The sequence below is a fragment of the Haemorhous mexicanus genome, chromosome 5 (genome assembly GCF_027477595.1).
Source record: "Haemorhous mexicanus isolate bHaeMex1 chromosome 5, bHaeMex1.pri, whole genome shotgun sequence".
In the NCBI taxonomy this organism is placed as follows: domain Eukaryota; kingdom Metazoa; phylum Chordata; class Aves; order Passeriformes; family Fringillidae; genus Haemorhous; species Haemorhous mexicanus.
The window spans coordinates 46,280,708-46,298,501 of record NC_082345.1 but is presented as its reverse complement, the minus strand read 5'-3'; the positions used below and the strand labels follow the sequence as shown (position 1 = coordinate 46,298,501).

Sequence of the window (17,794 nt, the reverse complement as noted above, 5' to 3'; positions counted from 1 at the left end):
ACTGGTTCAGGGAGAAATACTCCTTTGGAGAAAAGTGGAAAAAATTGTTTATTAAACAATAAAACCTAAACAATATTAAACAATAAAACCTCTTGCTGTTCTAAAAGAGATGATAAACTCAGAAAAGCCTTCTCTCTGGGTTGCAGCTCAGCTCACTCAGTCTCTTATCAGTCCCTCCCTGCTGGAAATGCCATGGCCCAGGCCCGTGGGCCACAGGTGGAGCTGCCGGTGCTCCTCTGCGTGTTCAGACCAGAGCAGGCTTAAACAGGTCCAAAGAAAAAGGAATAAAAACCCCTAAACTACAGTCTAGAGAACTTCTTTGCCTCAGCTAGCTAAAACTAACTAAAACAGAGGAGAGCTCTGTCCCACTGTCTGTCCATCCGCAGACAATGCAGTCCAGGAGCAGGAATGTGGAGGAGTGAGTTCAGTGTCTGAAAACAAACTGTGCGCTTCTTCTCTCCCCCCTTCACTCTATGGAACAAGTCTTAAAGGTGCAAAACTTATCTTATTATTCAGCATAAACAGAACAAGATGATTGGGAATAAAAGCCTCAGATAGTCAACCCAGGACAATGTGATACTACTGACACTTTTCACTTCCAAAAAATACATTTCCTTTGAAGAGGGAAGTGTGAGTAGCCTTCCCAGGTTCACAAAGCCGACAGTACTGTAGAGCTTTTAAGTAGGACTCTTACTCAAAAAAATTGGTGCATACCATGAAGACAGCAAAGCTAGCAAATAGCTCAGTACAGGTCTTTAATAGACCCAGAGGACTTAACAGAATATATTGTAATACTTTGAGGGTTATCACCAATATGGAAATCTCTTGCTTACACTCTCCCCATATTACACTTAATTTAAGAAAAGGTATGTTGCTTATAACTCTACTTGGCCAATAGGATGCAACACATATCCCACTGCAATTTGATTGTAACTATTTATCCTTTTATAAGATTTCTTCCCTTCACCACAATCCATGGAAGTCAAATTAATTTTGAAGATGTACTTTATTTTTGTAATCCAGTAGTTAAAACCAACAAGATTAACAAGAATATCAACATGAGATTGTACTAATTAGATAAGTGAAGTGCAATATTCGTATTGTTGGGGAAGAGGGTTAATAGTATTTTTAAGCATACAAAGGGATAAAAGAGTAAATCTTTCCAAAGAAAAAAGTAACATACAACTGTGAGCTAAGGGACACCTGATAAGGTCTAACCAAGTGTCATTTCTGACGAGCTCCAGAAATCTCTGGAAAGAGGCAATTTCTCCTCTAAGACTGCTTACTTCCCTCCACTGACAATGATTCAAATCAAGCCAGCTTATTCAAAAGCTTATTTCTCAACTGAAAACCATCTCCCCTCAAGGGACAATCATCAGTGAAGCTGATGTAATTCTGAAATCCAGACAAAGTCATTCAGTCTTTGGTCTAATTTCATCTGCTGCACTTGAAACTGGGACAAACATGAGAACAGCAGAGAAACTAGAAGAGTTACTGAGGAGAAAGAATAAATTAGAATATAAATTGAAAATTGTTTCACAAAAAATTGTTTTAAGTTAACTATGTCGTATACTGTGTAAATAGTACAACTAAATTTCCAAATATCAAAAAATAAACATCATGGTCCACACACCCATAACATATTTTTGTGACGTGTAGAGGGCTGACCCTGGTCAGCAATTCAGCACCCAGCAGCTCCCTTCTTGCTCAACCCCTCAGTGGGATGGAGGGATTAACGAAAAGAGCAAAAGTGAGAAAAAACTCATGAGTTGACAAAAATAAAACATTTTTGATATCATAAAATAAGTGAAGGGGGATAGGAAAAAAAAGGACTCAAAGGTAACCACTCCCAGCTACCACCAGCAGACTGATGCTTGACCAATCTCTGAGAAACAGCCACACTGTGCTCCTGTTTTCACTACTGAGAATGACATCCCACAGCACCACACAGTCTGCTACGAGGAAATTTAACTCTCTCACAGCCAAGATAAATAAGTGATGTAAAACAGCCTCTGCATCAGGCAAAATCCTTTGATAAAGATGTAAATAATGCAGTTTTCTCAGGACATGTTCTGTCTTGGTCTCCACAAAAATTATTGTATTTTCCAGTCTTCTTTCTTGAGCTTCCTCTGCTCTCCATTTAATCAGCAATCCTTGGCAGTACTTCTGAACTGAAATCAGATTTTGCAGAGAGATAATTGAAATATGCTCCTTTAGATGCATCAGATTACCTTGGTAGCCAAGAGTCACAACCTTTATCCTGAAAAGCCTTTTCAGGATAACTCCACCATCATAAAAGCAGTGGGTATTGAGCACTCTTTGAAATATATTCCAGAGGGTAATCTTCAACCTGAGAGTGCTGCAGATATAGCTTTGGGAAAAACTAATTGCATTTCACCAGAACACCTGTTTTAGTAAGCTGTTATTGTTAGGTAGGATGCTGTATTAAAAGCACCTACACCTGGGCAGCACAGCATAATCCATACACAACCTGCTCACAAAGTATCTCAAACTGCACAATAGCCTGAGGCAGAAAACAGATTTTAAAGTATTTGTAATAAGGCTTCCAGCATGTAAATTAAGAAATAACAATTCTTTAAGTACTGCTTTACACAGTACTCTGAAGGAAAGCTAAATGTGATGTAAATATTAACAAATATAACAGAAAGTTATTGACTATAAAAGTATCTAGAGACATCACACAGCTTTGGAAAAGCACTGGTTCATTCTAGGACAGAAGCCAAACTCTTCCATCATTCAGGTAAAATTTATACAGCTTTTTCAGACCCACACTGAAACCAGCTTTGAGTGTTTTTATTTTTGTGTTTCTCCTTAAGGAATAGTTCTGCAAATGATAGAATCATTACTTCTGTTTATTCTTTCCGTTTTGATAGTGCTAGAGCACAAATCAGGATTGCATTTAGTGAAACTTGGCTCTAACACAGAGCCAGTGACATCCAATTTTGCAGTATTTCTGAAGTTTGTGCAGTGCAAACACAGAAACAGCTCTCATACCTATGGGCTCTAGCCATCACAAAGAGCCTTCTCTGAAAGGCTTTGTGTTAACTCGACATTTCTATACCTGGCACTGCTTGCAATTAAAGTCCGAATAATAGGAGAGTGAAGAAAGGGTATCCTCTGAGAAAGGGAGGTTGGGACAATTTCAGCCTTTCAAGGTGAGGCACAGGACTCTGAAAAGACTTGGTGTTGCACTACTGCCATTGTGCCTTCTGCTGTTTGCTAGTTTAATACATAAGAGTCTCTTTCCAGAAATAAAATCCCCTGCTCAAGAAGACATTTGAACTGAAAAAGGGATACAGTAATAAAGGCACAGCTCTGAAGAAACAAAGGTATTTCAGTCCCTTGCCCCTTCCACAAAAACAATCCCAAAGTTTTGATTTGTAGCCTTATCTCCCATCCTTCCAGTGCATGACCTCTCAGCCAGTCAGGGATGGGCAGTCAAGGGCAGGCTGGACCCCTGTACCAACTCTGCATGGCTCAAGTGTGGTGCCAACACCACAGCTACAGCACAGAACCAGAAGCAAAGCCAGCATGGTTTTTGCCTGTTGAGGCAGCTTCACCTCTGGCAGGGAGAACCTCTTGGGAAGTGACCCAAACTGATGAGCTTTGCTCATGTGGGCACATCTTCCTAGTGTAACTTACTCCCATCACCTTCAACAGGGGCAATTGTTCCTGGATCAGGAACATTTTTAAGTTACAATTTAATGCCTATAAATGTAATAAGCAAAATTATTATTTTTATGTAAATAACATGTCCCAATCTTTTATTCACTTGTGCATGTTCTCTGAAAGAAGTTAAGCAGATTCATAATTACCACCCAGAACCAATGTCATTTTCCCATACAGAAACAATTGGGCCAAGAAATCTTCTCAAAAGATCATCATATTGAAATCAGGCACTGCACAAACCGGTAAATCCTCTTATAATAAGAATGCATCAGCCTCACATATGATAATCTACTGTGTCCTCATCAAACATTTCACCCTCAATGCTGATTAAAAAGTTTCTTTTCTTTTTTTGCTTATGTCATGCCTGGCAAGTTACACACAAAGCAACAGACTCTAATGTGAGAGACATGGAGATCACCAAGAAAGTGTAGTAAGTTTTTTTTGCTTTCATTTGGCAGAGTGACAATAGAGCTGCAGGAAAAAGACCTCTTAAAGCCCCTAAATTCACCATGACTCCATTGCTCCAGTGACTCCCTAGTGGATGGCTGATGAGTTCCCAGGAACACAAATCCACAGCCTAAGCCACAGCAGTCTCCAGCGACCATGGGATAAAAAGCAGTTGATGCTACAAGTTACATGGCAGGTCCTGGTGTCAGATACCTCCTGGAACATGATGGGGGGCAAGGGATTTGGTTCTGCAAGATTTTTACTTCTGCTTCTCAAAGCCAGCTTACATCAGAAGGCTTACCATAAAAATTAAGTAGAGATGTATATAAAGCTGAATTAATTATATGCTCCTTTCCCGAAAACAACCACAAATTCTCAAATGTAAGTCTACAAATGAGCATTCCCACTGACATTAATGCAGCTACTAACTCAAGTAAGCCCTGGGCATTAACTTTGGCAGAGTTCAGCCAAAGGAACAAATCTTAAAAGGACTCAATTTATCCCTTTTACTGTGCATCACCAGAGAATAATGCAGGTATTAGGTGGGACTGCAGAGTACCTTAAACTACGTCTCCTCGCAGATGCTTGACTCTCAATTTAATCTGAGCAGAACTGCTTACTAGTCACAGCCCATTCTGCTGCCAACACGTAAGCTTTATGTTGAGAATGGCCTGACAGCACACTGGTATTGTGTTTACAGAATCAGGGTTTTCAGGAGGCAGAGCAACAGTCAGCACCAACACTGGCAGACTGTGCAGAGGACTTTGGCTTTCACTGCTGGAGTGGGGATGGGCTCCTTTCACCTGATGATGCTAGACTGTACTGATGATTCTCTTCTGATTAAGTAGCTGGTTGCTTCCTGATAACAACAGAGCAACCAAAATAATAAATCTTTACTCAGTATGTTTAACAATATTAGAATCTTATCTATAGCATTTCTTACTTCTTGAGGAGAGAAAATAGGAACATGCAGCACTGGAAACAGAAACTAAATGTTACAGTAATAAGTTTTCTAAATGGTTGAATTTAGATTGGCTAAGCATCTGAATACCATGGGACAAAAAGGAAAATTTTCCTATGGATGGAAAACCTTATTGTTTCTAATTCAAGACCTCAGCCATATTAACTGATCACCTCCATGCCCATCAGATTTTTTTAAATTTTCTTTTAAAGAACTTAATTGAAGATATTATTTTAGTTGATCATCATGCTGCACATCTAAATCATTGTATTGAATATGTCTACCCCTTTGACAGCTTATGAATCAACAGACTCATCCCACAGTAACTTGTGGAGAAGTGCTAAGCCTGTGCAGAAGGCATCACCTTCACAGTAGGCATTGTCCTCCCGAAGGGCTCGGAAGCCGTCCCGGCAGCTACAGACAGCTCTGTCCTCTAGGCTCCGGCACACAGAATGCTCCACACAGTTATGTCCTTCAGTGCAGAAGTCATGGCCTGTACAGAAACAAGCATGATTGAGGGTTAAATAGAATCCAGGGATTACAAAACATACCGGTCAATGACAGTGCTATCTTTTTCTCAGTTCTTTTTCTCAGTTGGGTCAAAGAATACCTTTCTATTGTCTGTGAGATACAGAAAAATAAATTGTACCAAGCATGAAATGGATGAGAGGAGTCATAAAGGCCACCAGAATGGACTGTCTCTAGGTCTTCAATTCAATTTCAGGTTATAGCACCGATCTGAAGCAGCTGGATAGGAGGCTTGCTTAAATCCCCTTACTGTCTCCTTGTCATTGTTAATTAGTTTCACAGGACATGTCTTAATGATATTGTTCTTGTCATTTTCTTTTTTTTTTTTTTTGGTTTGTTTCTTTGCACATTTATAAAAGACCTTAACAGCTTAGACACTCAGCATCTCATTTACTAGTGATATTACTTTTAGCATTTTAGTTCCCAGGTGTATTTTTAAAATCCTTCTATATTTATCCAAAAGTCTTTGATTAACATTGACTTGTTTGCTTTACTCTCCTATCTCTTCCCTTCCTCCACTAACTGAATACTCTTCCTTTATTACATCATTCTTTCCATTACAGAGAATTTTATTTTTAAATCTCACCTCTTAGCCATCCCTATTTCCTATTTTCTTATTTCTTTCTTTTCTATTTTTCCTGAGTGTAGCCATTTTACATTATACCTTAATTATAAATTTTTAAGACTATGAAGTTCTTTTCCAGGCTGGAAAACTTAGATAGAACCTTTCAACTCAGTAGTTTCTTTTTAAATTTCTTCTGTTTGCTCTCATGAAATTTAATAATTTAATGTTTTTGAACAACATTAGCTGGTTCTAGAAACTGACTTGAAGCTTTCACTGTTTCCAGATCTGTATATAAAGGTGTGGAGCTTGTCTCCTTCCCTGTTTTCTCATTAATTTTATTTGTTTCAAGTTTCCTTCTTTCACTGAAGCATTAATTGATCAAGCAGCAGCAGTGTTTTCCAATAATTACTTTCTTCTCTGAAAACCACAGGAGACCTTGGGAGTGTAGGCTCAGCTCAGGGGACAAGGACTGGTGTAACAGCAACAGTTCCAGAAAGCTGGCATCAGGCTGCAACACAAGCATCTTCAAAATAGCAAAAAAGTATTTTTCTGCAGTAAAGATTATTAGTTTTATCATTCCACCTGGCTTCTGCTTCATATTTTGCTGTGAAAGAGCTTCTAACCCTAGCCTCACAGAAGCTTAGTTAAACAAGGACCCCAAGCAGGACAGTGGCAGCAGAGATGCTTGGAGGTCAGGTCAAAGAAGTCTTTTGCACTTGGACAGCTTAGGAACAGTTTGAAACAACAGGAATGAAGCCAAAAAAGACAAGGAAGCAGAAGATCCCATAAAGACAAAATGTTTTAGTACTGAGACCCAGTGCCATGGTTATGATAGAAACATGGTTATGATAGAACTATTGTGATATGACAGGCTAATGCTTTTCATCCTGCTGCTGTGGGTTGTTTCTCTAAACTAAAGGCATGCTTAGGTAATGTTATCCAGACATCATCATCCACCACAGTGATGGCATCTAACACAGGACATTAAGGAGTGAAATATTCTACACTTTAACTGTGCAAGAGGGTCTCCAATACTCCTTGAGGACAGCAGCAGCATGTGCATCAGGAGCAACCTCAGGCCATGGCAACGTCTACTTTTTGCCTTTTTGCTGCCCTCCTCATTGAATCCTGAGTTCCTGGAAAAGCAAGAGGCTTATTTCTGGATTTCCTGGCCTGTATTGGATTGCACCAGATTTTGACATTAACTATGAAGATACATGTCATGCAGAAAGCGTGAGGACTTTCATACTGATTATTATTAAGATTCTCAACGTTCATACAGCAGCTGTATTAATAAACAAAATGCATGCTACTGAATAATAGCCTACAGCAGCTTCTCGTTTAAAGAATGAGCTCCTTGCCTCATGAGAAGCCAAGCTAGCATAGTTCAGGGAGGACTGAAAATCCTCAGAAAGCACTCAACTGACATATATTAAAATTTTCTAACTATACCAGGCACAAGAAACATAGAATCCTCTTCTCTAAGCTACTGAAGATTTTATAGAAAATTATCATTAAAAAATCCTTTTGGACCATGACAGACTTGAAGACCTGTCTTCTCTTAAGTTCTTCTACTTTCTTATCCCTTTGCTTGATGTCATTAATCATATTCTTCATGTTTGTGCTGAGCAACACAGAAATAACCATAGCTGCACTCTTCACTGATGTATACCTAAAATCAGTCCAAGAGCCTAACACATTCCTTCATGCCAGGTATCAATTTATCTTATTTAGCTACTGAAGAAACAGATGTAGCCACTTGAAGATGCAAATGCTAATAGCTCTGAAGATAGGGTGGGCCAAGGATGGGCCAAGGACTCAGAGCACATCCTACATCTCTCTCCTTTGGTAAGGATCAGACTGGTTGTAGCACACAAAGGTGCACAGCATACAAAAATATTTCCCAAAGTTTCTGCCTATAAATGTAGACTACATCCCCAGAGAGGTGAACAAGTTACCCAAGTACTTGAACAACTACTTAGCACAAACAGTTCTCTGAAAGAGATATCTCAAAGCACCCCAGAAAGATGCTGGCAAACAGGAATATTTCTTCAGTCTATTTAATTTGGACACTGGAGTGGGTGAAGGGTAGAAAAATCAGTAATTATATACATGATTTCTTAGACTCTCTACCCATTTTTGGGCTGGAATAAAACACAAAAACTTTCTTCACAGAATTTACATTACTAAACATTTTACAAACAATTTTCAGATGTCACAGCACGATTGTTACCTATTCAGCTTCCCAGAATCTACAGTGATCATTATGCACAGGAGTGTCTTATTCAAAATTATGAGAACAAAAAACCTATTTGCAATCTATAAGAATGAAAAATTACACTGAGCTTATATATATATCCTGCTATTACCTTACCTTTACAGACTTTGCAGCAACTGTGAGATAAGGGGATCTGTTGAGATGCTGGGCAGTTCAAAGCTGGACAGCTGTCTTTTGGAATTCGCTGCATTTTGTGGTCCTGTTAAATTGAGGTAATTGATTAATACTGTGAGATAGGTAATAAAGGAAGTTAGGACTTTAGTGGAGTTTCACCATTATAATATACACAAACCCATACCTAGACCAAACTCCAAGTACCTTCCAAAACCATCTGGGTGGACAACATAACACAATAAAAGCATCAGGAACTCTCCTATACTCAAACATTTTCAAGCAAGCAGAAGTGTGGCAACAACTCTCATTCTTCTCTTATCCTAGCTGTCAAGTAACTTGTCTCAGAAGATTCTCTTAGTATTATGCCTGTAAGAGTTACAATTATTTCTCAAAAACTGAGGCAGCAGATTCCAGAGTCAAGGGTCCCCATAATGAATACTCTAAAGAATCTTGTTATATATACAGCAAGTAAAACCGAACTTGAGCTTCTCTGATCTCACTGCTTTCAGTGGCAGTAACACAAAGAAATTGGCAGAGAGTGCCTGTTAGGGAAGAGAGGTTTTCATCAGGCATCTGGAAGTGTACAATACCAGATGCATAAGATGGTGCATAAGTATGTTCAGGCAGTCAGTGCAGGTCACATGAAATTGCTGCAGTATGCTTGCCTTAGCAACCTGGGTACCACAGGTGTACCTCCTTTAGGCTCCCTGGGCCATAAATAATGTGTCTTCCAGTGTTCTAGTCATGATAGGGTAAAGAAAGCAAGCAAGGCAAACAATAGTATGCTCCTCAGAGGCATCTGCCATACAATAAGCCATGTGGTTAAAATAAGACTTCAATGAACTCAGGACTAGGCATTTCTGCATGCAAGAAAAGCATTTACACTAAGGCATCTGCCATTGTATGTATGTATGCATTATTATTATTAGTCTAGCATTTAATTTTAAATCCTCTTTAAGCATGAAATATAAAGATGAACATGTACACAACGGCCAATCTCAAAATGACTGCTCAAACTTTACCTTCCACAATCTTGACAGAGAGACCAGCCCTAATCTTATAATACAATAAGCAAACCAGACTGAGATGTGCTGTACACCAGAACAAACAAAACCCCATAAGCAATCCCATAAGCTAAATTAACCTTTGCTAGAAATAATATCAATTAAGGTAGTCTGGATTTCATTTTAATCTTTTATAAATTCTAATTTGGAAGATAATTTTTCATTCACTTATTTATAATATTCAAACAGAGAAGTGCATGCCTAGCATGCACAACTGCAGCAGCCAATCAAAACAAAACATGAGGCTTTTAATTACATCCAGACAGAACGAAAAATTTCCATACATTGCCTTGATAACATCATTATAATCTTTCAAGCATGAAACAAGTACCTGTGCCATTCCTATTAATACCTCTTGACTGGAAGTCATTAATTATATTCTTTTATGAGAACTCTGGTAGTAATAAAATAATTCCCATCTATGAATTACTAACTGACCAACAAATTTTACAGATTTTATGCTCTGCATTATCATTCACAAGGCTGTTAAGCAGAAACTGTGCATACTTCAATCTTTGAAAAAGCAGCATTTCAATCAGCCAAAGTTGCTGCTTATTATTTCTACCAAGACAGTGAGGCAGCCCACCAGAAAAGAAGTCTAATCAACAAAACACAGACTAGCCTAGCCAACAGAGGCATTTTTTTTTCATACAGCATCACAATTACCAGCTGCAAGCAACACAAGGCAATGTCACATAACTTTTGATCATTGTTAATTATATCCATTGACTAATCATAGAATTCATGTCTTGGGTGCCATGTTGAAAATACAAGCTCATAGCCCTAAAAAGCCTACAGCTGAATCCAAAATTATTTCTGGTCAGCTTCTCCTTGCCATTCTCAAAAGGGTTTCAAAGGTCCTACTGCAGCAATTGAGCTCATAAAGATTAAAATCAACAGCAGTTAGAAAAGAATTACCAGTTCTTCTTTATAAGGTACACTTTTTAACAACTGCATGAAAATGTCTGAGATTTCCAGAAACCAATCTGATGGACTGCTGCATGATGAGAAGGGAGAGGAATTGCTCGCCTCTTTTTCTCTGCTGAGAAATGTCTCTTCAGGTTTTCAACTCCAGCCCTCAGCCTGCTGCTCTCTAACCAGACAGGATTTTTCCCCATCCCTCCCCTAGAGAGACAACACACAACTCACTGCAGCGGTTTGTGTAATTCTTAACCCACAGCTGTCCCTGAGGTATATTTTGCCCTTAAAGTATATTTCTGCCATGAAGAGCATCTCTATTCATGCAGCAGGGCAAGACTGACTCAGCATCAGGTATATTCTGTTTACAAATAAAACCCCCAAGCCTACCCCATTTCCATCACTAGAAACACCAGATACCTGGTGTACCAGCTCTTTTTCTTCGTTTCCCCCCTAGCTTTTCCTCCAAGAATGATCCTGAATTCCCAACTAGGCTCCCATCACATCTGTGTATCTCTTATACCTGAACACATAATTTTGAACAATAACACTGCAGATGGAGACCTAAGGTCATCTCTTGATGTTTCATTACTGAGGGATGCTGGGCACAACACCTAGGGAAGAAGGAATGCTGCTTGATTGTCAAGCTGTATCATCAAAGCTTGCAGCTATGCAAAGTAAATTTATTTGCAAAAATTTGATGTGGAACTCAGACAACATAAACACAGGACCCATTAGATGCCTTTTCTGCCACTTCCTAAGGTACACCTATCTATATTTCAAAAGCATGACTTTGATATTTCTAACATGCAAGAATTTTTATTCCATCAAGAATATTCTTACCTTGCACTCAAAAAGAACACAGTCCCCTGAGCCTGAATACACAGTTTCTCTTTGTCCTTCAAAGTAGGTTCTGCCTTCAAATACACACACCGCTTCAGAGAGAAAAAACAAAACAAAACAACACAACACAATGATTTTGTATAAATGTGTTGGCACACTTCTTATAGAATACATTGATACATTTTCTTAAAGAGAACTGCATTTCAAAATGAAAAGACTGATTCAGCTGCAAGAATATTCTAAACCCATCTACAGGGCTCAAGGATATCATAAGAAAAAAAAATTGGGGAGAAAAAAACCCCACAAAGTACCCAAAAAGGCACACGTAAGTAGAAAGGTGAAGGATGTTGAAGCAATGTGGAGTACAGATAGCTACTGAGATGGCAGAAGAGGCATGTCTTGGGTGACACCAAGAAAGGTGACTGCCTGCAACACAGCTCATGGCTGCACAGGAAAATGGAGCTGTGGGGGCAGAGCCAGTGGCATTAATACATAATTACTTTCTTGAAGAGGAATGTTGCATGATGAAGGGTGATCACTGAAGCCACATGTTTATTTGTTATCACAGTCCTATGATGTTTCCTCACCCCACACCGTTATTCAAACATTATGGATTTGTATCTTGGTTATCCCAGCTCTTTATCAGTACTGATAAGGCATATTAAAGTATGTGAATTTTATTGTACAGTAACTATTTTTGTGACTGTCTTTTTTTTATCCCCCAACAAAACCAGGATCAAGTCTCCAATGATCAAAAGACATACGGATGTCACCAGGATTGGTGTTTGTCATACCATGGCCTTGGTGCCATTCCTGCACCCCAGCAGCACCAGGTTTTACAACAGCATGCTGACACAGCTCCTACTGGATTGCTCACTAAAACTCCTATTCAGTATTTAAGACTTACATAAAACATCTTCACAGCAAACTGTCTTGCCTTTTTTTTTTTTTAAATGGGTCCATTACTGCAATTACATTATGCAAAGTGTAAAGGCTGAGTAACATAACTGCTAGGTACAGAAAATCAGATGTCTGTCTCTGCTGCTTAGGACACAGTCAAGGCTCATCAAGTAAGTATAATCATGAAATAACAGGAGTAGGTTACAACTTTCAAGTTCCAGATTACATAGTTAAAGGTCTAATTTGCTAACCATTGATTTGGAGATGCAAATCAATTACACTTTCACAGAAAGATTTATCTATTCTGTTTAAATAGACTGCAATTTTTAGACAATTTCAAAATATCTAAAAGTAAAGATTTTTTGTTTTATTGATTTTTTTTACTTTGAATGACCTATAATAATTAGCATTATTCCTTTTATTTTCATTTCTACTTTATTTTCCTTTTTTAACTTGCAGCTCTTTCTTACTACTTCATCAGCATGAAAAAATTAAAGTTTTGGAACTGATGATGAAAAATAAGTGATGGGTATAGCAAAAAATGAGGTTTCTGAAATTCAAAAATATTGGTTATAATTACATTATAAAATACAAATTATCTTGTGTGATACAAGCATCCAAAGTGCTCTCCCAGTCCTTATCTCAACTCACTAAGCTTTTGTTACATTTTCTCTTTCCTATACAGCTGTGGAGGTGAGTGAGAGAGCAGCTTTGGGGGAGGTGCCTGGAGTCCAGGCAGGGTCAACCCACTACACTCAGAGTGTGTGACTCACAAAGAGACACGAAAGATCAATACTGTGTCTCCTTCCTCTCCCCTTCTCCCCAAACTTCCTTCTTCTAGAAATAATATGAAATAATTCTATATAAATCCTTATCACAAACTAGCAGATCTTTAATCTAGGCAAGACAAGACAATCACCCAGTCATACATATCACCTCCTATGCATTACAGGCCATGACACTAAACTGAAATATTCAAAATATTAAGCCCTTTCCCTTGTCCCATACATTTCAGTATCTAAGAACAACTTCATGTGACAGGAAAAAATACAGTACAGCATTGCCTGAGGATCACACAATGGCAGTGAACTGTTAACTTAACACATCCTCATGCTCCCAACAGGCAGACTATGACTGTTCACAGAAAAGGCAGAAGACATCAAAATCACTGTCATTCTATCTTAGAAGAAAATATGCTCCTGAAGCCAAAATACTCTGAACATATGAGTGAGACTACCCAGGCATCTTTAAAACAAAATGAAAAAAAAATGTAAAACTACCTCAAAGCATAGTCCACTGAATCCAGTCTCTTTATTAATGGCAACAAACCTGATTCTTCACAGAAACATAGAAAATAACACTTACAGAAGAACCATCAAAAGAACACATCCAGCCTAGTGTGAAATCATAATGCTATTTTTTTATTTCACTAAGAGGCTTTGGAAGTCTTTGCATAGGAAACCATTCTAATGCAGTGACACAGTATCACAAACACTTGCTTTCAGCAAGAAAATCAGCTCTTCTCCATAAAGTCTTGGAAACAAGAAAAACTTAGACATTCTGAGTCTGTGAGAGATGGCTCTGCCCAGATGGCCCTTGACCCTTTCCCATGTATCTTTATGCACACAAGGATTGTTTCTCAAAGCTTAAAACATGGCAGCAGACTGCATGATTCAAGCCTGTGTGGTTGCCAAAAATTTCGAGCACAGCTCACAAGCCCACCTCCACAATCTGAGCACTTGGCCACCATGCAGCTAAGAAAATTATATCTCATCCATTGGACTCTCATAATTAAACAATCCAAGCATTTTGCTGTGGTTTTGCCAGCAAGGTTATAGTGTCTCCAGGTATCAGGGACCTGTCTATATAGAATGACCGAACTATGTTTGATAAAAGAGAGAAAACCCAACAAACAATAAATGCCCAATTAAAAAAAATTAACTGAAACTGAATTGAAAACCTGTTAAACTGAATAATCTAAGCACAAGCTTAAGCATGTCTTCTTATGGACTGCTACTCTCACTGACAACATTCAAAAGGGGTATTTCTTCTTAAAACCATGGCTCCATGTTTACTTATCACGACAGACACCAGTGAGTTTAGTGATGGTAAGTTTGCCAGTGCATTCTGTCCTTTCTTCTCCCAATGCTGCCACAAATGCCTTTTTCCAGCTCTCTTGCCAGCCCACTTCTCTTCCACTGCCCACTGAAAGGCATCCTGACAAACAGTAAGGGCAGATTTACATCTTCCTGGAGGCTTCTAAAAACATAATCTGGTTAGGTGAGTATTAAGCACAAATAAAAAGATTTCTAAAAAGACAAATCTACTAGCATTTTTCTGCACCCCTTTCATCCTAAGACATTGGCACCCCCACCCCAGGTGTTGTGGAACAGAATGTTCCTCCTGCCTCCTGACAGCAACTGTCACAATCAGTAAACATCCCATGATGCTGGTGATTCCTGTCTTTATTTTCCTTCAGAAATAAAGATGTTTCAGCAATGTGAACATCTGGACTAGTACCGTGTAAGTGGAAAAGTCCGGTGAAGATTTAATTTCTGCTTGGCTAGATGCTTCCCAGGATACTCTGATTAGTTTGTGATTGGTATCTCTCTGGGGAAGCATATCATCCTTCATCTTCCTAAGTCCTTTCATTCAATAGACTGAGTCACAGTCAAGACATTACCTGATGATTAGCTGTTCCAGATCTGGTAGTTATTGCCTACGTAGGATTTCATCTACAGCTGAATTACACCAACCATTTCCTCTTGCCATCAAATTTCCACATTCCCCCAGTACCTAAAAATAATATATATTGTTCAAAGCAGAGGTTTCTAAGAAGATGAAACAGGAAGTCTGCAAAACTTGCTTAGAAGTTTGACTCCTTATCTATTTGTATGCAGAAAGTGATCAAATATTACACTGGTAAGCATCTGTGTACCGGGTCTAAAAAAGTATAGCAAGGTCTGCTTATATTTACACAGCTGTATTAGTAATGCAACTATCCTCTAGTATTATTTAACACATTGTGATGACATGGAATCTTCTTCATGTTCTTGCAGCAAAAGGAATCTTTCAGGAGCCCCCTTGCTGTTGTGTTTGTTCAATTCATTATCAACAGTTTGTTACATCATCCCTTCTCTTCCACAATCCTTCTTCCCTCTGGCCTCCAAGTGACACTCTCCTTTTATATTATTTTAAATGTCCATACAAGATCTATGACCCAGTGAACTCCTGCCATTCGTCCACTGAGTTCTCAGAATGTCAAGTAGAACACTTTCTCATTTCTGCATTTATCACCTTCAGTGTCTAGATTGAGCGTGGCTTCCCCTGAGGAAGGCACGTACATTTCCCTGTGGTATCTCAGCTAGTTTGGATTCAGACATCACCAGGGGTAAGCAGAAAGTTTAGCACGTTGGTCAACTCCTCAAACCACTTCAATTTCTTGTATTCACAACTGCCCAATGAGTAGCAGATAAGACTTGCAGTTTTGTGAAATTTGTCAGTAATTATGAATGGACAACCTAAAAAACAGTCATTAAGTCTATGTTGCTTCATTCTTTGTTCACTTATGTTGGTTGGTAGGGAGGGAAGACACCCAAAATTATCTCACACAGAAAAACTCCCAAACCTGTCTCGTTCCCTTTGTTTTCCTACCTCCTCCTTGGAATCTCTTTGATTACATTTTCTACTGTTCAGAGATGAAGGCCCAGGTGTTGTGTAAGTCCCATTAATCCTACTTTGCAAGCTTACATAGCGCAAAGCCACAGTGTGGCTCTATCCTTAGAAATTCAGGGAAGGTGGTGATTATCTCTGTACTTCTTTCTCTTGACAGCCACATCATTACTAGGCATGGCTCTCACCCTTTTCTCATTTATCTTTGGAATTTGGGCATTATTTCTTCTTTGCTCATTTTCTGGAAAGCACAAGCTCCTCTGTTGCTGCAGTCAGTGAGGCTGCAGACTTACTTCATTTCATGCCATCTCCCTCAACAATTCAAAATTATTCCAAATTTCAAGCTGAAAAATATATTGCAAATTTTTCCAGTCAATCACTGCTGAAAAGCTGCACATATCTTCTTCTGCTTCCTCAGCTGAAAAAAGAAAAATGTATTTGAAATTTTATCATGGCAAGGAACCAATTATTATTTGTGTCTTACTACTTATTTGCTGGAAATGCTAAATGTTTCTATTACATTTATAACACAAAGTCATTGTTTTATACCAGTCTTAGAATCAGTCAAGAGTATCTACAGTGTGAGACACCACAACACTAACAGGCTGTTTAGTCACAGCAGCAAGGAATCAATCTGAAATCCTGAATTCCTTCCCCTACCTCTCATATTTTCTATATTTCCTTCAACTGCTACCAGGAAATTACATAATTCATCTATCCTATGTAGTGTTGTTGAGAAGTCTTCTATAGAAATCATTTTAATCCTGGAATACAGGCTCCTTGAGTCATCCTTAAAGACTAAACAGGTAATCTGAGCTCTGAAATAGCAGTGAAAACATGACTAAAAGCTCTATTGACAGCAGTTCAGCTGAGGCAAACAGACCTAACAGATGAGTAAAACTTTTAAAGTAGGCCAAACAGGGGAGTCTGGGAAAGGGGCTGCAGCCAATCAAAGCCAATGGACCCTAATTGCACGAATGGAGGTATCTCTTGGTAAGCAAAGATCCAATCTGGACAATGTGTTTGATGTCAGCTTCCCTTAAAAAGGAATGTGAACTGCTATTCACATTGCAACTTTAGCTCAGTTAAACAGAGCAGCCAAAACAGTTCTACTGAATGACATGCAAAACTTTGGCTTTAGTGCAATGGACCATATTCTGCTTGTTAAAGAGAACTGGAGTATTTTGGACTATATACATAGCATTTAAAAAACTTTGTCACGCCTAATGTGAACAAAATGCCCACCCATTTTATGACAAATTCACTATATTCACTATTGTTGGTAATCCAACACCCAAACAACTTTCACAGCAAAATGTCAAACCCTAAAATGAAACACATTAGACAAAAGCTTTAGAGGGTGTCAAGAGAGGAAAAGCAATTGAGGTTAATATTAATTAAATGACAACCGTATTACAATTATCTTAAAGGTTTATAAATAGCACAAGAGTCTGACAGACCAAAAAACTCCAATGCAAATATTACAGGCCTGCTTAACCCCCATAAAGATAGGATTTGACATTATCTGATCAATACCTTATGCCAGCTATCCACAACACTAGTGACATGGCTATATTTAGGGAAGGTGCTGATAGGTATTTTACCAAATGCTGACAGGGAAATTTGTACTTTGTTCCACCTTTTCTCAGCTGGACTGCTGAACTAGTTGTAAAAGATACTTTTCTGAAAACTTTGTTAAGAGAAAAAGAGTAGAGTTTAGAAAACTAGACACCTCCCTAGAGCACCTTATACTTCCAGACATGCTTAAATTCACCCATACATGCATCAGAGTGCCTCAAGTCACAGGTATTCAC

At 38.6% G+C, this 17,794-nt stretch overlaps 1 protein-coding gene across 1 annotated transcript in view; it reads right to left on the bottom strand.

Moving 5' to 3' along the window:
- Window positions 1-17,794, bottom strand: part of NELL2 (neural EGFL like 2) — a 134,630-nt gene that overhangs the window by 69,824 nt on the left and 47,012 nt on the right. Inside the window, exons 10-12 of the mRNA XM_059847045.1 lie at window positions 11,409-11,500; window positions 8,566-8,668; window positions 5,463-5,591 (exon numbers count right to left, since the gene is read on the bottom strand). Of these exons, the coding sequence (XP_059703028.1) occupies window positions 5,463-5,591; window positions 8,566-8,668; window positions 11,409-11,500 (324 nt within the window). The remainder of the gene's footprint in view (window positions 1-5,462; window positions 5,592-8,565; window positions 8,669-11,408; window positions 11,501-17,794) is intronic.